At 31.6% G+C, this 22045-nt stretch overlaps 1 protein-coding gene across 1 annotated transcript; it reads left to right on the plus strand.

The window, feature by feature from the left end:
• The first annotated feature begins 2723 nt into the window (after positions 1-2723).
• LOC120086956 (oligopeptide transporter 2-like) lies at positions 2724-9327 on the plus strand. The gene is made up of 6 exons (XM_039043771.2): positions 2724-3388; positions 3512-3609; positions 4668-5231; positions 6314-6566; positions 7210-7392; positions 8520-9327. The coding sequence occupies exons 1-6, from the start codon at positions 2879-2881 to the stop codon at positions 9132-9134; spliced, it is 2223 nt and encodes a 740-aa protein (XP_038899699.2). The 5' UTR covers positions 2724-2878; the 3' UTR covers positions 9135-9327.
• The last annotated feature ends 12718 nt before the right edge of the window (positions 9328-22045 follow it).

The following is a 22045-nucleotide window of genomic DNA, read 5'->3' on the forward strand; positions in this document are numbered from 1 at the left end:
AGAAATTGGAACCTCGTTCAAAATTATGCCTATTTGTAGGCTACCTTAAAGGAACAAGAAGTGGTTACTTCTATGATCCTAAAGATAATAAAGTGTTTATCTACAAACACTACATTTTTAGAAGAGGACTATATTAGGCAACAAAAACCATGCAGTAAGATAGTATTAAATGAGATTTCCAGCGAAACTATTGAGTATTAAATGAGATTTCCAGCGAAACTATTGAACCTTTAACAAGAGTTGTTGAAGATCCAAGTACCTCTTGTTGATGTTGGTTCAACTAGTAGGTCACATCCATCTCAACCATTGAGGGAGTCTCGACATAGTAGGAAGGTTGCGAACTTACCTATTTGTTATATGAATTTAACATAAACCCTAACCATCATATCTGATGGCGACGTTGAGGATCTATTGTCCTATAAATAGGCAATGGAGGATGTAGACAAAGATGAATAGATCAAAGCTATAGATCTCGAAAGATCAACCTGATAAGGTGAAACCTATAGGTTCCAAATGGAACTACAAGAGAAAAAGGGATGCAGATGGTAGGGTACAAACCTTTAAGGCTAGACTAGTAACAAAGAGTTATACCCAAGTTGAGGGAGTTGATTATGAGAAGACTTTCTCACCTAATACCATGTTAAAGTCTATTTGAATACTCCAGCTCATTGTCGCATATTATGACTATAAAATTTGGCAAATGGACATCAAAACTGTCTTTCTAAATGAAAATCTTAAGAAGACCATGTATATGTAACAATCAGAGGGATTTATAACCTAAGGTCAAGAGAAAAATGTTTGCAAACTTAATTTGTTCATTTATGGACTAAAAAAAGCTTTTCAATCTTGGAATATACGTTTGATACTGCGATCAAATATTATGGTTTTGATTAAAATGTTGATGAGCCTTATGTTTAGAAGAAAATCATCAACAGTTCAGTAGCTTTCTTAGTGTTGTACGTAGCCAACATCCTACTCACTGGGAATGATGTAGGTCTACTGACTAATATAAAACATATTGTGGTTGATGCCCTAAATCTCGTAGGGTCTTATAGTTTGTAATTGTATTGTACAAACATTTTATTTATGTCATAAAATATATGATGTTTTATTTCAGAATTAGTTGCATTAACCACAAACCAATAAATTAACATCTAAGGTTATCTTGTAGCTTAAACATGTATGTAGAGACATACGGGTGGGTCATGTTTAAGTGATAATCTAAATGGTTTGTAGTAAATGGATAAGGCTGGATACCTTATCCTGGTGACATTACAAGTATGACCCGCTTTGTAGATGTTACAATTGTTGTAAAGTGTTACAAATGATTGATCTTGATCATTCATGTGGAGACATGTGAGTGGGGACATTCTATACAAAGGAGTTTGTATAAAATCGGACCACGAAATGTTTAACGCCATTCATAATAGAGACTTACATTTCACCAGGATGACCATAGATAACATGATCTGAATCCTGAGTGAGTTGTGAACTCTTCCCTATGAAGGCGGTCCTTTGACTTGTATGGGTGAGAGTTGCCAGATCGCTGACTCAACAAGCCTACCATTTTGGGGATTCGTCTGATTAAGGAGTTGAGAATACAACTACACAAAAAGGAATTCACTCATTCCTTAATGTCGAGGCAAGTAGATAAATTGCTCCCTTAAGGGCTAATTCCGGGGCTTCAACAGTGTGGCGCCACATCCTCTCCTGGTCCAAAAATGGCTTAATCATAGTTGGACTATGATTTATTGTTCATTAGAGGAATCAGTGGTACATAAGGATTTAGATGTAACTACAGGGGCAAAACGGTAATTTTGGCCCAGCTATACTTACAAGCAATTTGTGAAGGGTCATTATACTGTTGATTGGTTATATCCAATGAACACAAAAATATATCTGTAATGCGAAGAGTGCAACTTTCGGTATTTAGTGGAGTGTCCGATAATTAACGAATGGAGAATAATTTAATTAAAGAGTTTAATTAATTATTCACGTACTGTTAGAGCTTCAAACTATAGGTCCATGAGGTCTCCTCGGTAGCTCAACGGGATTTAATGAGAATCAGTTTTTGGATTAATTTGAATTCACATTAAGAGTATTAATTATATATGATTAAATTAATTAAATTTTAATTATATATATGATATAATTACTATAATGTATTTGATACATTATAACATTAAATATTTATTTGAGAGAATTTAAATATTGAATATGATACAAATATTAATTATGTGAATTGGATTCATATAATTAAATTTAATATAAATGAGATTATATTAAATGTCATTGTTGAATTAAATCATATGTTATATTGTACTGAATACAACATTAAACTATGGGTTATATGTTATCACATTCACCATGTCGAAAATGATATTTTAACCTATTTAATATTTTTCAAATTTATCATAGATATGATACTATATTTCAAAATTTTAAAACCACTAGTAATCCTAGACACTCAGTCATCGTGGCCTTTACAAAGGAAAAAAAGATGATCTTCATTACTTAATGGGCTGCCTTGGCATCGTCATCACTATACATATAATAGACTGATCCGTGCTGGCGATTTAGCCATTTCAGGAAAGAATATAAATTAGCAAAAAAAGCCGCAAAATAAACAAATTAAGAAGTGAAATTCCCAGCCAGCTACGTAATTGCCATAAGTTACAGACGTGGAAATATCAATTTATTTACTCACTCAATCAAACCACCAACGTAACGGTTTCCTTCAATCTCTCTCTCTCTCTCTCTCACTCTGTACAGATTCAGATTCCCTTCCACATTCCATAAACACACGGCCATTTCAAAACTCCTCTCTCTCTGATCCAAACAATAATAATTCCCCCCTTCACTCTCCTCCTCCGCCGCCATGGCTTCTTTCGAAATCGAGTCTGAAACAGACAGTACTACTCGCAAACCAATCGCCGACGACGAAATTTCCCCAATCGAACAAGTTCGTCTCACCGTCTCCAATGAAGACGATCCTTCCATTCCCGTCTGGACCTTTCGAATGTGGTTTCTCGGATTACTTTCCTGTATTATCCTTTCCTTTCTCAACACCTTCTTCGGCTACCGAACGGAACCGCTCGTCATTTCAATGATCTCCGTTCAGGTCGCTACATTGCCGATCGGACGGTTCATGGCGAACGTCCTTCCTACGAAGACGTTTCGGATCCCTGGATTTGGAGATCGAGAATTCTCGCTCAATCCAGGGCCGTTTAATATAAAAGAACATGTGTTGATTTCGATCTTTGCTAATGCTGGTTCTGCTTTTGGTAATGGAGCTGCTTATGCAATTGGAATTGTGGATATTGTGATGGCGTTTTATCATCGGAAAATCTCGTTCTTAGCTGGTTGGATTCTGGTTATTACGACGCAGGTATTATTTGATGGATTTTCTTTACCATTTTTGCCCCTTACGAGTTACGACTCTGGTGATTGGATGAGTCAACTCATTTTGGTGCTAATTATTTATTTATTTATTTATTTGATGTTGGAGTAGGTTATGGGATATGGTTGGGCGGGTATACTGAGGAAATACGTTGTGGATCCTGCAGAAATGTGGTGGCCGAGTAGTCTTGTGCAGGTCTCTTTGTTCAGGTTTGAAACAAATGATTTCGTTTTCTCATTGACTTGGCTGGAATATCTCGAAATATCTCAATATGGTTATGCTATAATCTGTTTTTCTAAATTTAAAAACAAACCCTAGAGATGATTTTTTTCATTGCGCTCTAACTACATCAAAAATATATTTATTAAAAAAAATAATTGTGATTGAATGAATCATTAGATTTGATACCAAAAATAGTGTAGCCTAAGATGCCTCTGAGTAAAGTAAAATTTTCTTTTAGTAATACTTGGAATTGGTCTTTTTCTATGTAACCTCTCTCATCACTTGCTAAAAAAATATATATTAAAAAAATAGAAGAATTTATTACGTATCAAATTATAATTGGACAATTTCGTGGGTTGCAATGCATTTTTCCTTTTTCTTAATTAAAAAAGTAAAAAGAAATTTTCTTTTCTTTTTTCAAAAAACAAAACATTTGGTTGATTTTTCTGTTTTGTGTACTTGGAGTGGATTGTAAACTAAAAAAGAAACATTTGATTGGTTTTTCTTGTATGGTGTTCTTGAAGTGGATGGTAAATAAATATTTTTAAATATAGAAAAATGAATCAAAATATTTAAATTAGTTTGTCATTTAAATAATTTCAATGTAGTGCATACTTGCATATATATTTATATATATTTACTGGACAAAAAATTTATGTAAAGAAACTCATTATTATTATTATTATTATTAATAAAAGGAAACATCAAAAGAGCTTCAACGGATGTGTTTTAAAAAGGAAATTCAAATTATATACCCTGGGATCAATTTTAAATAAATTGTATATAATAAATAAATGCATGTACACAAAGTAATTGAATTTTTATTAGGTTCACGAACGTTTTTGTTCCCTTGAAAGACTTTAAAGAACGTTCTTTTAAACAATAAAGTACTCCAAACTTGTATTTGTTTGGCCATACGTTTCTTACCTTAATATTATATTATTCAATATATTAAACTTGCATCAAATTAAAACTACATACAAATGTGTTAGTTAATTTGAAGTACAAATTGATTAAAAGTTAGTCATTGTGTCGTGATTGACAGAGCCATGCACGAGAAAGACGAAAGTCGAATGTCAAGAGGGAAATTTTTCTTGATTGCCCTTATATGTAGCTTCTCATGGTACGTAATCCCTGGTTATCTATTCCCAACTCTGTCGACCATCTCATGGGTTTGCTGGATTTATCCACGCTCAGTCACAGCCCAGCAACTGGGGTCTGGCATGCACGGCCTCGGCCTCGGCTCCTTCTCTCTCGACTGGTCTGTCATCGCCTCCTACCTCTACAGCCCTCTTATCAGCCCCTTCTTTGCCATCATCAATGTTGCTGTTGGCTACATTGTTGTTATGTATATTATGCTCCCAATTGCATACTGGAACGCCAATCTCTACAATGCCAAAAACTTCCCCATCTTTTCATCTCATCTTTACGATGCCAAAGGTCAGATTTATAACGTTTCTGCCATTGTCAATGAGAAGTTTGAGATCGATATGGACGCATACGAGAAGCAAGGGAGGATAAATCTCAGTGTATTTTTTTCACTCTCCTATGGCATTGGGTTTGCTGCTATCATTTCTACCCTCTCTCATGTTGCGCTGTTCAACGGAAAGTGAGTGCTAATTGGTAAACTAATATCCTTCCGCTTTAGCTATTAAGTTTGGTTTTTTTTTCTCCCCTTCCATTTATAATGATTTTGTTTTTAATTTTTGGCTAACCTTGAAAACAAAAAGTTGTTTTAAAAACTATTTTTTAAAGTTACATTCTGTAAGTATTTGATTTTTATTTTTTAATTTTTGAAAATTAATCTAAAAACATTATCCACTTTTTGTTATCTATTTTTTATTGGTATTTTCAAAAACCAAACATAGTTTTTAAAACTAAAACAAGAGTCTTTAAAAAAACATGTTTTTACTTTTTATATTTGACTAAAAATCCAAATATTAGTCCGAAAAATCAAGACAAAGATGGGTAAAAAAACAAATATAACTTTTCAAAATGAAAAATCTATGGTTAGGAGACGGGTCTTAGATAGTATTTTTTTCAAAAAATCATTTTCATTTAAATACTTTTTATAAAATCTATTTAGAAATAAAAATATTATATGTTTGGTTACATCTTCTTAAAAGTGTTTTATATATAAATTTATTTATTTTCTTATATAATTAAAGTACTTATATTAATGCTAAAAGTTTTTTTTTTTTAAGTTGATTATATTTAAGTATTTTTTTCAACTAACTTATTTCACATTCTTTTTTTCAAATGTTATTTTAAGTGGTTATCAAGTACTCAACTTTTTTTTAAAGTGATTTTTTTTCATATATAAACACTTAAAAAGTTAAATCAAACAAATCCTTAGTTTTCAAAACTTCACTTGAATGTTTAAAATATCGATAGGATATAATGAGTGAAAATAGTATTTATAAATTTCATTTTCCATAATAGTCTTTTTAGTTAAAATTTAGTAGTTTTTAAAACTTAAGTTCAGCAGTGTACTTCATTTGCAAAAATAAAAACTTTTTAATAAATAGTTACTAGATTTTTAAACCTAATTTCATTGGTGTATTTGATAAGTTTTAATTATAACAAGTGTTTAATGAGTCAATTTTATTGATGATAGGTCACATCTAAAATTTATATAATTAATATATATACTAGACACGTTAACATGCACTAAGCGACAACGTTTTTCAGGGAGATATATCAACAGTTCCGAGCTTCTTATAGCGGTAAAGAAGATATACATACAAAATTAATGAAGAAGTACAAGGATATACCCGGCTGGTGGTTCCACTTGCTTCTTCTTTTGTCTATTATTTTGTCTCTTGCAATGTGCATTTTCATGAAAGATCAAATTCAAATGCCGTGGTGGGGACTCATCTTTGCTGCTGTTCTTGCTTTGACTTTTACCCTTCCGATCAGTATCATAACTGCGACTACAAATCAGGTACATCAACTTTGAGCTTTCATCCTTATTGAATAAGATCGATATTGTCAATTGATTTTGAAATGAAATTTCAAATATCCTAATATGGTATTAGAGTTCATAAAATCTAAACTAAGATTTGGCTCACAAAGAGACATCATTTCGAAAGAATATGTTAAAGATCCACATTCGAAAAATCAGAGACTTCACAATATTTATAAAATATATTAACCATTACTTTCAATGTCATTTGGTTCTCTATGTTATCTAAAATGATAGTCATTGATCATGATAATAAAGTTGGCATTTTGGAATTCAATTATTTATGATAGTGTTTGTAAATTAATATTAGAATTACAGATAAAATGTATATTATCAAGAAAACAATTATATGATTACTCTTTTTGACTTAGGTGTCTTTTGATATCTCTATTGGGTTTTTGAAAATTAATCTTATAATCATTAATTCTTTGTGTGTGATACGTTTTCTATAATCTACTTTTTACCAATGTTTTATTTAATTGTTAAAATTTGATTGAGAGTCCAAATGAAGATCATAATAGGACGAAAACTTATAAATAAAATTATTATCAAATGAGATATTACTTTATCAAATGTTGGCTTGATGAACATAACAGGAATTTTCTTTTTCTTCCTCTGCCAGTCCCCAGGGCTCAACATTATCACAGAGTACCTGATGGGTATTATATTGCCAGGAAGACCAATATCCAATGTCTGCTTTAAGACCTATGGATATATAAGCATGACCCAGGCTGTCTCATTTCTCAATGATTTCAAGCTCGGCCATTACATGAAGATACCCCCAATTTCCATGTTCATCGTTCAGGTAAACCACATTTCCATCTTCAATCATTTTCATTGATTATTGCCCTTGAACACAACGACGTATTTTTCTCAATTTTTTATAGCTAAACTATATAAAATGTGTTTGCCTGGTTGCCTGATTTGGCTGGTTTCAGTTTTAATTTTACCCTGAGCATTATTATTTCAACTCTTCATTAGCTTTGAAAATGTTAATTAAGAGCAAAATGGAAATTACCTAACTCATATACTATTGTATATTTTATTATCTATATGGTTACACACTTTCACTTTTGTCATTAATCTGTGTTTTTTGTTTTAATTTTTTTACCTCTGGCGTCTTAAAATTTTCAATTACGACAAAAATTGTCACCAAATTACTTCTTTTTAACAAATACTTGGAAACACTAAACAGTGTGGGAAGAATTAATGGAACTCAAGTACTAGTTAAACGTCCACGAGTAATATTTAACCAAATAGATCATTGACATATATTATTTTTATGAAGATTAGAAGTTGGAATCATCCCTACTCCATTTATTGTAATAATAATTTTAAAAAAGGTAATATTTAGCCATGTTTTATAATTCTCCTCCAAATTATTTTCATATTAATTTTTACCTTATATTCAACACTCAAGTACCCCGTGAGGATAATAGGTCTTTAAATTTTCAGTTGTGTTTAATAAATTTTCTTAATTTTTAATCTTGTATCTATTTTCAATTGTGTTTGATAAAATCTCATAATTTTTAATTTTGGATCTATTTGGTTCATAACTTTTATAAATACCTAGTAAATCCTTAACTTTATTTTTGTGTTTAATAATTTCCTAATATATCTATCTATCTATATTTATTTATTGAAAAATACTTCATGTTAGACTAATAGCGAAGAATACATACGCACTTGAGAGTGGACCAAATCTAAAAAAGAGAAGGGAAAAAAAAGAGTAAAGTTGTAATTTAATTTATATACTTTGAATCATACGTTGTGTAATTAATTAAAAGTTGTCACCTATTAACAATTTTCGTTGGAATTGCATCAACTACATATAGTTAAATAACGTATAATATATAGTTTGACCATATTTTATAATTCTGTTATCAAAATTATTCTGGTATATGATTTATGCTCTGTTTCTCAACCCTCAAGTGCGTAGGAACTCTCATAGCCGGAACAGTGAACATGGGAGTAGCCTGGTGGCTTCTAACTTCCATAGAAAACATCTGTCAAGACCAACTCCTCCCTCCCAACAACCCGTGGACCTGCCCGGGTGACCGAGTTTTCTTCGACGCTTCAGTAATTTGGGGTCTCGTTGGCCCCAAACGAATCTTTGGCTCTCTCGGTAACTACGCCGCCCTTAACTGGTTCTTCATCGGCGGCGCAATTGGCCCTCTCTTGGTTTGGCTTCTTCAAAAAGCTTTTCCTAATCACAAGTGGATTTCCCTCATTAACCTCCCCGTCCTTCTCGGCTCCACCGCCATCATGCCGCCGGCCACCGCTGTGAACTTCAATTGCTGGATTATCGTTGGCACAATCTTCAATTTCTTCATTTTCAGATACCGGAAAGAATGGTGGCAGAGGTATAATTATGTGCTGTCGGCGGCGTTGGATGCTGGATTGGCTTTCATGGGAGTGTTTCTGTATTTCACTTTGACTATGGAGGATAGAAGCTTGTCATGGTGGGGATCTGATGGCGAGCATTGTGAATTGGCTAGTTGTCCCACCGCTAAAGGTATTGTTGTCGATGGTTGTCCTGTTTTCTGATATTCTTCCATTTCTTTACATTACATTTTTTTTTTTCCATTTTAGTGTTGTGCTAATTGATGCTAGCTAATGTTGTCTACATGTGAAGTTTGTTTTTTTTTTTTTTCCTTTTCTTTTATGTTCAACTTTCTAGTGCAGTCAGAAGTTAGATTATTTGTGAATCATCAATTGGAAGAAAGATCATTGTGGATTATAATAGTTGTGTTTGAGTTCCGCAAATTAATTTTAGTTTAGATAGTAAATAATAAACAATATAAAAAAAAGAAGAGTGATGATGAATAGAAAATAGTAGACACGATAATAAATAGTAAATACAAAAAGGATTTGAAATAATAATGGATAACAGGACAAATGTCTAAATTAAAAATATATTTTTGAAAATATTTAATCCTATTTTTCATTTAAAGAATGTCTAAATGTCTAAATTCTTTAATTTATCTAATTTTAAAAGGATCAATCTACCTCTCCTAAATATTATTCTTTAATCGATTAACAAAATCAAATTACAATAAAATATTTAAAATGGAATCCTATAACTATGAAGTATTTAAGATAGAATCTAATTAAGGCTCTATTTGGTAACTATTTAGTTTTTTTGTTTTTGAAAATTAAGTATATTTACAAATAATTGTATCTTATGGTTGAATGCTTAGCCAATTTTTTGAAAGCTATATTTTTTTGTTCTCAAAATTTGATTTGATTTTTTAAACCATTGATGAAAAGTAGATAAGAAAAAATTTGGAGGCGAAAGTAGTGTTAAGACTTAATTTTCAAAAACAAAAAACAAAATGGTTATCAAACCGGCTTAAAATAACCAAATTAGTTAAAACAAATTAAATATATTATTTCAATCAAATCTCTACAATATAGAAACTAAAAAAAATGCACTGTTTTTCTAAAATGAAATTTTCAAAAGGAAATTTGTAACACAAATACTTGGTATGTAAATTTTTTTGGTAAGTTTCTAAAATTGAATTTTAAAAAGGAAATTTGTAACACAAATATTGGGGTATGTCCACGAGGAGATTTAATGGTGACAATATAAAACCTAATAAGAATCAAATTAAATAATAATTTCTACCCTGAATAAGTGTTTATTAAACCTTATTACCTTATGAGTAATCCATCTATCCTATAAAGAGTGAATCCCCTTATTTTTCCAATGTGGGATTCTCAACATGCCCCCTCATGTTTGGGCTTTATTATGGACTCTAATATCATATTAGATAGTATGGGGCAGACAAGAATTACAAACATTCGAAGAAAAAACATAAACTTGTATCATTGTCTATAAATATACATATATTTTGTACCTTTAGATGTCCACTACTTGTTCTTACCATGAATAGACAATGTAGTTGTAGGCTCTCTAAAATAATTGACACTATTGAAGAAAAGTTGAAGATGAAATTTTCGCATTGGCCTTTTTGACCCTCCATGTGAATCTCCCTTTGATTGATTGAATAGTGATAAAAAAATCTAGAAAAGAAGTAGAACAAGATCTAGTCCCTCAAACATACCATATCTAAAAATTAGGCATAAATACAACAAAAATATTTTATCTAATTAAAAAGATATTTATTTCCAAGATTTCAAAACAATAGATATAAAATACACTAGAATAAGTAATAAAATCAATCAAAAATAAATTTTTGAAACCCCTACAAAGAAGGTGATGACTATGATGATTAGAAGGCAAATCTAAAAATAAAAAGCTCATTTGATAACGTTCTCGTTTCCTGTTTTCTGTTTTTGTGTTTTTCATTTTTCAAGAAATGAATTATTTGGTAACCGCTCTCGTTTCTTGTTTCTAAAATTTGAGGAACGTTGATAAAATATGGGTAAATTTTGATAAACTACAAAAGTAATCTCTCCTTGTTTCATTTCTTTCTTATATTAATTTTTTTTTTTTAACAAAATGGAATCTTAGCCTATTGGTAGTTTTCCATGTCCACAATTTTCTTCCATGTGTTCAAGTTCTAAGATGGACACTTTTATTTTGTTTTGTTTTCTTTTATATTTATTTCCATCTTTCATATTTTATTTATTAATTTTAATCTACAAAAAAAATCTGCTAAATTTATATTTTATTTTAGTTGTAAAATTCTTCAATATTTATATTTATATATTATTTAGATTTTCAATATATATGTTAAATTATTTTATATTTCAAATTTCAACTCTGTACTTTTATTTATTATTATTGTTTATATTTATTTCCATCTTTTATATTTTATTTATAATTTTGCTATTTACAAATTTTTTTTTGATATATTTATATTTTATTTTAATTTTGAATTATAAAATTCTTCAATATTTAGATTTATATATTACTTTAATTTTCAATGTGTATACTATTTTTTTTATATTACAACTTTTGATTATTAAATTTTGCAATATGTATATTTATATATTATCTTCATTTTAATATTTTAATATATCTAAACTTGAGTAGATTTTTACAATATATATAAATTTTGCCGACTAAGACATTCATTTAGCTTAACTTTAATATTTTACAACCATGACTTTTACATAATAATGTAATTAAGTTGAATTTTTCTTGACATCATTTAAGATAAATGACTTAGTTAGAGATGAAAGTGTCGATCAGATTTGGACAACATGTGAAGAATATGATACAATTTGTTATTATATTTAGTTTTCATGGGACTTACTTGTATTAGATGACATAAACTTTTTATAATATCTTTTTCGAGGTTTCATGTATGACATGCCTTCTCTGTTTATATTATATTATTAAAAAAAAAGAAAAAGTACAAGAGAAAAAAACAAAAAACAAAAAATAGTTATCCAACAAATTTCTGTGTCTGTATCTTTCTTTTTTTTTTTTAAGAAACAGGAAACAAGAATAATTATCAAACATATTCATATTTCTTGTTCTAAAAAAAGAAGAAACAAGAAATAGGAAATAGGAAACAGGGGTAGGACATATTATCAAACGAGCTCAAAGTAAATACATTATACCCCTCAAAGTCGATTAGACATTTTTACATTGCAAACTAAATTTAGACATATTTTAAATTCACCTCCCCATTTTAGACATTTCTTACAATTTCTCTAATAATAATTAGAAACACTAAGGGGGCGTTTGATGCGTGATAAAAGCAGAGACTTGAGGTGAGTTGGTAATTATTATCTGGAGAGTTATATTGTCTTGGTGTACAGAGTTGAGTTGAGCAATTATTGTCTGTGTTTGGATGCAGAGTTGAGTTGGGGCATATGGTGCTGTTTATGTAAATGAAATTGATTTTGTCTTTTTTTTTTCCTTCTATTGTTGATTTTCAACTATACACATATTTTGAATTTAATTTTTTAAACACTCAAGTAGAAGTGATTATTCCATTCAAAAGCCCAACTTAATCATTAATTACCGTAAAAATAATAAAAAAAAACTGAAATGATTAATGCCATCAAATGAATGACATTGTTTTAGATAGAAGAATGTTAATCTTAAAAAAATCAAAATTTTATAATTTAAATCATAAAACCAACTAATAATCTTTTTTGACCAATTTGTGGAATATGGATTTACCTTTTTCTAAAACCAGTGAAATGATTTTAGAAATATTGATATATAGTTGTTCTACTATTATGTTGCATCAGTGTACAAACTATCTGTTTTTTTTTTAAAAAAAAACTTGATCCATAATTTTAAATTCCACTATTTCATTAGAATTATGTAATATTTGAAAACATCAAGGGATAGGTTGTTTAAAACATATCGTTTAACTTTTGTTTAGTGAAACAATAATAGAATATCGTATGTAATATTTTTTAGATCTACGAAAAAATGAAATAGAAGAAGAATAATTAGATGTAAAAGAATAGCCATAGAAAGAAAATCAAAAAAGAAAAAGGAGGACTTGAGAAAGAAAAAGGAAAATAAAGCTCATACGAGCCAGACAAACAAAGAAGAGAGAAAATGAGAAAGACGAACCAAACAATGAAAGAAAAGAGAAGATGAGAGAAGGGGAATAAATGTGAAGAGAGCATGAGAGAGAGAAACAACAAAGTAATTGAGGGAATTGGGACAGTAACAAAACGCGTAGGAAAACGGGTGAGAGTGAGAGTGATAAAATGATGGTTAATTAAACCCACTATTTTATTTTTATCAGTGGTCGCCGAAGTTGGGCACACAAAGGTGATAGGTAGAGTATGTCGCCAAAGTTGCTTATGTGAAGGTAGTTGTTGGAGTTAGTTTGTCCTCAGAGGTGGTTGGTGGAGCCCAGAGTTCTTTGTCTTCATGCAAATGTGGAAGTCAGAGTTTTTCTTAACCAAGGTGGTTGTCGGAGTGTGGTAGCGGTAATCGCTATCAAGAATCGATGGGTGGAACCATTAAAAACATTGGAGGGAGAGAGAATTGAGGAGAGTTGGGGTAAGTTGGTAAAATAACCAACTCAACCCCACCAACATTTAAAGTTGGTTATCAAATATTGAGTTGGTAAAAAATACCAACTCAACCCAACTCTCCTTGGTTGTCAAACACCCCCTAAGTATTATAATTGGAGCCCCAATATACACTTTTGCTATAATAACTCACTCCATCCACTTGAATTTGATGGCCCAAACCCTTTAAGAGCATAATAGTTGAATCACTAAGTTGGGCTGAAAAAAATAAGTGTAGTTAAAGATGTATGTAAATATTTTTTTAATTTTTAATTAAGTCACTTCTTTTGAAATTTTGTATGTTCTCCAAATTGTAAGATTTATTTCATTGCTTCTTCGAATAATTTCTCAAAAGAAAGATTTTGGTTCAACAATTTTTTCAATCTTGTGGGGGATTTTTAAGACAAAACTTTGCTATGCAATTTGGCAAAATTATTTGGTCCCCATAGGATAGTTATTTCGTCTTTGTTACTTAAAAAATTAAGCCTATAAATTTCAATCTCACCTTCAAATTTTTAAATTTATTATCAACTCTTTATCAATGTTTTTTAAAAACGGTTTGAGAACTAAAAAAACAGAAATTCGACTTAGAATTCAACTCTTTTACTTAAGATAGATAAAGAACAATATTAAGGAATTGAAAGAAAATAAAATTATAAAAAATGAAAAACGAAGAAACCAAAATCTTGTTTATAACTATTTAACTTTTAAACCAAAATCTTGTTTATAATTATTTAACTTTTGACTTTTAATTTTAAAAACTAATTAACTAAGTCTATTTACTCTGAATTTTTTCATATTCCTCATTATCAAAATTTTACAATGTTTTTGAAAGCTCTTTTACGAGCTTAAGTCAATATCCGAAAAATGGTAGTTGAGTCGAATTCGATAAAGGCAATTGGCTTTGTTTATTGAATTGTGCTAGCCCAAGGGTGCTCTCTTTCTCCGAGTGTCTGAGAGGGTTCAATTAGGCCGCCCATAATCTCACTAAATATGAGTTTCTATTTTTCACACTATAAATGATTTTTCTTTCTTCAACAAATTTACCTCAAGGAGTTCAATTGACTCGACAACTTAAACAATTCGGACTATCAAACCTAAAATATAAAGATTGGGTTAGATAACTTTTATTTTTGTTAAGTTAAGTTAAGTTTTTTCTATTTTTTTGGGGTTGGTTGGGTCGCGGATTGAATAAAAAAAAAAATTAAGTTGACCCAACCTAACTCGAATTTATATATATATATATATATATATATATATATATATATATATATTGTTTAAAGTTGGATTGATTTATGACTTTTTAATATATATATTTTTAAATTGTTATGATATTTGTTTTTGTTTAAAGCTTGTAGTAAATATTATAGATATTTGGTATTTAACATTTGAATGAGATTTTAGTTATTAGTCTTGTGTTGTAGATAAATTTACATGTTTTTAATTAAAAAGAAAAAAAAGTTATAACCGACAATCCAACCCAACTCAATCCAAATTTTAATGATTAGGTTGGGTTGGATTGGAGTTATTTGGATATCTTGAGTTGCCAACCCAACCAATCCGAATTTTTCAACCCAATTTAATCCTTAAAATTTGGATTGAATTGGGTTGGATTGGATATCTTGGGTTGCCAACCCAACCAATCCAAATTTCAACCCAATCTATGCACACCCCTACTCTCTGTAATTCCTTATATACGTTATATTTATCATTACCATATTCAAGTACTATAATAAATAGAAGCACATCTATTATATTTCAATTTTTTTAAAAAGAAATATATACATATATGCGAAATTATGAAAATCCTTCTATATTATACTAACTTCTAAGCTGGCGATTTGGAAGGAACAACATATCTTGCTAAAAAACTTCGATAGTGTTATGAAAATTGAGGAGCACAACAGGAACACGAATATGAAAAATATAATATAATAATAATAAATAAATAAAAATTAAAACTATAAAATAAAATAACTAAAACATAAAATAACCAAAACCATGAAATTGGATAATATGGAAATTGGGAGAATTGTCACCAATGTAGGTGTGTTCTTAAGATCCACCAAATGCAACTATTTATAGGTAAAGTGACAAGTAGGATGTGGACTTACATGGACACCAAGCATGAATAATTACATGACACATGAACAACATGAATGATGACATATGGCCTTTGGGACACTAAGCAATAAGCATCTATTTTCTATTATAATATTCATAATACTTCCCCTTAGATGCCCATATATATAAATAAAATATGTCTCGTTAAAACCTTACTAGGAAAAACCCTAGTGAAGGAAAAGTGTATATATTTCATATAATACATACTCCTAAAAAATACAATATATTTACTCCCCCTCATGAAAACATTACTTAAGATCTCTAAGTCACCGCATTCCAATATTGTGCACCAATGTTTCAAAAGTTGCGGTTGGTAATGCCTTTGTAAATAAGTTTGTCAGGTTATCCTTCAAACAAATTTGTTGTACAGTGATGTCATCATTTCCTTCAAGAGTGTAGAAAAGTTTCGGTGAAATACGCTTTGTTCTATCTCTTTTAATATATCCTCCTTTGATTTGGGCTATGCAAGCTGTATTGTCTTCGTATAGTATTGTTAGAAGGTTTTTATTAGAAGACAAGTCCCATGTTTCACGAATATGCTGAGTCATTGACCTTAGCCATACACATTCTCGACTAGCCTCGTGAATTGCAAGAATTTCAGCATGATTTGAGGAAGTGGCCATTTTAGTTTGTTTCACTGATCGCCATGATATATCAGTTCCTCCACACGTGAACAGATAACCTGTTTGAGATCTAGCTTTGTGTGGATTAGATAAATATCCAGAATCTGCATAACCAATTAGATCAAAAATTGATTTATTTGAATAAAAAAAACCTATATTGATTGTTCTTCAGAGATAACGGACTATATGCTTAATTCTGTTCCAGTGTCTTTTTGTAGGAGAAGAACTATATCTAGCTAATAAATTTACGAAAATGTAATATCTGGTCTTGTATTATTAGCATGATACATAAGTGCACCAATTGCACTAAGATATGGTACTTCAGGACCAAGAAGTTCTCCATTATCTTATCGAGGTAAAAATATATATTTCTTTATATCTAATGAACGAACTTCCATTGGAATATATAATGGATGTAGGGTTGGCAATGGCGCCGGGGTGGGGCGGGGGAGGATCCCCTGTCCCCGGCCCCGTAGGGGAAATTCACCCCATCCCCGCCCCCATCCCCGCCATTTGAAGGTGGGGACGAGGTCGGGGATTCCTCGTCGGGGAAATGGGGTCCTCGCAGGGCCCTATTCCCATTTTCCCACGGGGATTCCCCTACTAATTCCCCATGGAAAATCCCCTATTAGATCCCTGTGGGGATTCCTCATTTTTTTTCTTTTAATTTTTTAAGTTTGGGTTTGACTTTTTGTCACATCCCGGCCCAGACTACCCTCTTAGCTTAGAGAAGGCGTGACTGCAGCAGTTATCAACCCTTAGGCTGACACTTACTGCCTAAAAACTCTTGCAGAATAAATCTGATACCAAATACAAATTATATACAATGGGACGGCTATAGGCCCACAATTTATTAACTTAGAAACTTAATATGTTTAGAGTATTTACAACATTAGATTTACAAGTCCCAAAACCCACAAACCCTAGTCCCTATATGAACAATAGTAACATGTGTATAATATTAACAGTAACCACCTAGCAAACGGTTACAAGTCTTTTGGTCCTTTAGTGGCAGAGTAGATACTGAGCTGTCTTTAGAGAGAACCCTTTTACTCAATCACTGACTTTATTCACCTATGGCCACATTAGGTACTACTGCTCAGATACTTTCTCCTTATACTTCAGTATCCCGTTGGCTTGGTACCTTCTCAAATGTACTTCAATACCAATAGATACCTTCTCCTTGTACTTCAGTATCTAGTTGGGTGGGCCTTCTCCTTGTACTTCGACATTGCATTTTACCAAAACTATTTATAAACAACTTTTCTCTTTAAAGCATGTACAGTATAACACATATACAACATGGCTTTAAAGATGATAACGCATGCTGAATAAAATCAACATATGTAAATAGTTTTTCAACAATATGCAAGCGTTCACAACACAATTCAGATCTTGCTTGGAAACCACTTTATAAAACTAGTAGGCATGAGAATTATTTTCGCAAACATGTTTTCTGTAAAACGTTTGTAATCAAAACAGTTTAAAAACATTTTAGCCACTCACCTCGAATTCTTAGGAACTTTTCACTCTAGTAGCTCCTCGGGTCCCTTTTTCACCCCTAGAATCCAGATTCAACTTACAACTTAGATTACTTATAGTTCCAAACCTTATTTGGAAATACTTACTTCTACAAACTTATTTTAAAATGTCTTAAGAATCTTACCCTAAACTTTCAGCTCAGAATTTCTCGTGGTTTGGCCGGAATCTCAAAATCTTCAAGACTAGTTCAGGCTAATCCGACAGTCTAACCCTTCTAACTTATTCTCAACCTCCGGCCCAGTTCCTTTGAGTCTTTTCCTCTGGTAGCCCTACTTGAAAACTAGACTTTCAGAGATTTCAGATGGCTTTGGAATCACTCCAAACGCACGAGTAGATTGGAAGATCTCCTCGTCTAAAATTGACACATTCCTCTGAACCCTCACTGCCCTCTACTTTCTCTAAGAAATTTATGATTTTTGTGTGATTTGAAAATGAAATCCCAACTCCTTATTTATAGGAATTCAAATTGTTCATGGGATTGATAGCACCTACTTGGCTGCATGGCCAAATGTTTAATCCTCCCTTTATCAACGTAAGCTGACTTCACCTTAGTTCAATGTGTTCTTCCCAAACACATCCAACACAATTTCTTAGGGTTTAAGAATTTCTCTTAATTGGACACCTAAATTTTAATTGACGTTTGCCCTTATGTCTTCAAGCTTTGTTTGTATTCAAACTAGGGTCTCCAATGTATAATCTACAAGAACGCAGCCAAATTCAATGCATATACACTTGCCCGGCCGTTCGATGCATAGGCGAGGCATAGGCGTGACGTTCGAATGCAGCACCGGACAAGGCGTGGCTAACGCACAGGCTGCTCTCACTCTCTCCCACTTTCTCGCTGGTCTCGCTCTCTCCCACTTTCTCGCTCAAAATCTCGCTCTCTGCAACTTTCTAGCTCAAAATCTCGCTCTTTCTACTCTCGCTCTCTCCCACTTTCTCGCTGGTCTCGCTCTCTCCCATCTTCTATCCAATCTCGCTCTCTACCATTTTTTCTCCAATCTCGCTGGTCTCGATCTCAATGATCTCACTTTCAACGATCTCGCTGATCTCACTCTCAACGATCTCGCTCTTAGCTACTGCGAGTCGTTTGTCTCCGTGCAACTTCTACACATTTTTTTCCAGATTTTCCCCAAAATAATTTCCCATATTTTTCTCAGTTCTTCAATCCTTTCTTCATCCATAACGCATTTCACATAACTTCCCTATACTTAGCCGAAATTTCCCAAACTCAATTTCCATATTTTTCTTTTTCAAATCCCCATTCCTTCTTCACCATTTCACACTAGCTTTCTCATCAAACTACTTATTATACAAATTTCATTACAATTTTACCAATTAAAGCTCAACTTAAATTATTCAACGAAAATCTACTTAACACTTAGAAATTTCCCTCCCCTTAACTTAGAATTTAACTTTCACTTAGTTAATTCCTTTTATCACTTGCTTAAGTAAGGAAAATAGAAATCCAGGTTTCACACTTTTGGGCTTAAATTTAGAATTTATATATTCAATATTGGGCTCACAACATTATAAGTCTATAGTATACATTATAAACATACATATAAATAAGTTATTTTATATATTATAAATATATATTTATAAAATATTAAAAATATAAATATATAAAATCGAGGTCGGGGATTAATTGGGGTCAAGGTCGAGGCGGGGATACCATACCCGTCCCCGCCCTATCTCCGTATGGAGCCCCGAAAAAATTCTCCGGTTCGACCCCATCCCCGGTCAAACCGGGGATTCTCTGTCCCGTCTGGGAGGGCCCCGATCCCGCGGAAAATTTTGCCAACCCTAAATGGATGTGCTTTGTCCATATAAAATCTTTTCAATTTTTTCCTATATAAGTTGACTGATGAAATACCTGCTAAATGCGCAATTTGCAAACCAAGGCAAAATTTTGTTTTTCCGAGATCTTTCATCTCAAATTCTTTCTTAAGATATTCTATTGCCTTTGAAAGCTCTTCAAGAGTTCTAATTATATTCAAATCATCAACATATACAGTTATAATAGTAAATCCTAATTGTGATTTCTTTATAAAAACATACGAACATATTGGATTATATTGATATCCTTCTTTCAATGAATATCCACTCCGGTAATTGTACCACATCCGTCTTGATTGTTTTAATCCATACAATGGTGTCTGTAATTTTATTGAATACTATTCCCAGGAATTTGATGTATATGTTTCAGGTACCTTAAATCCTTCTGGGATTCTCATATAAATATCATTATCAAGAGATCTATATAAATATGTTGTGGCTGCATCTATAAGATGTGTATCCTGACTTTTATACACAGTCAAGCCAATAATATTTTAATGTAATTGCATCCACCACCGGAGAATACGTCTCCCCAAAATCAATACCAGGTCTTTGTGAAAAACCTTGTGCAACTAGTCTTCCTTTATATCTTGTGACCTCACTATTTTCATTTCTTTTCTTCACAAATACCGATTTTTATTCCACAGGTTTAACACCTTTTGGTGTTCGGACTACAGGTCCAAAACTTGACGTTTTGAAAGTGAGTTTAATTCTACCCCGATTGCTTCTTTCCATTGAAGCCAATTTTTCTATGTCAACATTTTTCAATAGATTTTGGTTTAGGATCCTCACTTTTAGATATAATATCAAGAGCAACATTATACGCAAAAATGTTGTTAATATTTACATTAATTTGATTCCATCTATTTCCTGTCATGATATAGTTTATTGAAATCTCATTATTATCTTTAGGTATTTCACTTTCCTTACTAGTCATGTCGAGGATTTTTTTATGGGTATTTACATCATCAACCAAGTCTTTTTCATTATTAATTATTTTTCGTTTTCGAGGATTTTTATCATTGGAACCCACTGGTCTACCATGCTTCTGCCATATTTCAGACTCATTAGTGACAAATTGTTGTATTGGGATATCAATTTTTTATGGAACATTTGCAACTGGTATGTGTGACTTAGTTACTTTCTTTGCATCTATAAATGTGTCTGGTTATTGATTTGCTATATTTTTCAAATGAATTATTTTCTAAACTTCAAGTTCACATTAATCTGTATGGAGATCTAGATGAGACAATAACGATGCATTCCATGTAATTTCTTTTTCCAATTTTTTAATTTCTCCCCCTTAATGTTGGAAATTTTGTCTCATTTGACAATCATCAAATCGTGCAGTAGATACATCACCCATCAGGGGCTCAAGATATTTAATAATTGATGGGAAATCATATCCAACATATATTCCTAACCTCCTTTGAGGACCAATCTTAGTGTGTTGTGGCAGAGCAATTGGAACATATACTGCACATCCAAAAATTCTCATATGGAAAATATTTGGCTCATAACCATAAGCTAATTGTAATGGTGAGTACTTACGATAAGCTACTGGCCTAATGCGTACAAGTGATACTGCATGCAAAATAACATGTCCTCAACAGATGAAGGAAGCTTAGCTCTCATAAGTAATGATCTTGCAATAAATTGTAAACGTTTCATAAATGATTTTGCTAAACCATTGTGTATGAACATGAGCTACAAGATATTCAACACTTATCCCAATTGACATACAATAATTATCAGAAGCTTGGGATGTAAATTCACTAGCATTATCATGACGAATGGTCTTAATTGTATAATCAGAAAATTTTGCTCTTAACTTAATTATTTAGGCAAGTAATCTTGCAAATGCAAGATTTTGAATTGATAATAAGCATACATGTGACGATCTATTGGATGTATCTATTATTACCATAAAATATCTAAATGGACCACTTGGTGGGTTAATAGGTTCATATATATCACCATGAATTCATTCTAAAAATGGGGTGATTTAGTCCCCACTTTGGTGATGGTCTAATTATCAATTTTTCTTGAGAGCAAGCATCGCATGATAATTCATCCAGAAAATAAAACAGACAACTCTTCCAATATACGTTTTTCAAGACAGTAGGCATGATATATAGATATTCCACATTATTCTTACTATCAGTTTCAATATGATAACCATTGCAACGTATATCTTTAAAACTTAGAAGGTTTCTCTTTGATTGATAAGAGAACAATGCATTGTCAATTGTAAATTTTGTTCCTCTAGGCAAAATAATATTTGCTTTTCCAAAACCTTCGATCAAGTTCGCAGAACCTGATATTGTGTTTACTTTTGCTTTCAGCATTGCCAATTTGGAAATGTACTTTTTT

This window comes from Benincasa hispida, chromosome 9, assembly GCF_027475165.1.
Source record: "Benincasa hispida cultivar pf3 chromosome 9, pf3_genome.v1.1, whole genome shotgun sequence".
NCBI classification, from domain to species: Eukaryota; Viridiplantae; Streptophyta; class Magnoliopsida; order Cucurbitales; family Cucurbitaceae; genus Benincasa; species Benincasa hispida.

Bases quoted from the DNA above. Each gene is read 5' to 3' on its own strand.
- LOC120086956 (XM_039043771.2), top strand. From the start codon at position 2,879: ATGGCTTCTTTCGAAATCGAGTCTGAAACAGACAGTACTACTCGCAAA. The intron at 3,389-3,511 runs GTATTATTTGAT...ATGTTGGAGTAG, and splicing joins TTCTGGTTATTACGACGCAG to GTTATGGGATATGGTTGGGC. The intron at 5,232-6,313 runs GTGAGTGCTAAT...AACGTTTTTCAG, and splicing joins GTTGCGCTGTTCAACGGAAA to GGAGATATATCAACAGTTCC.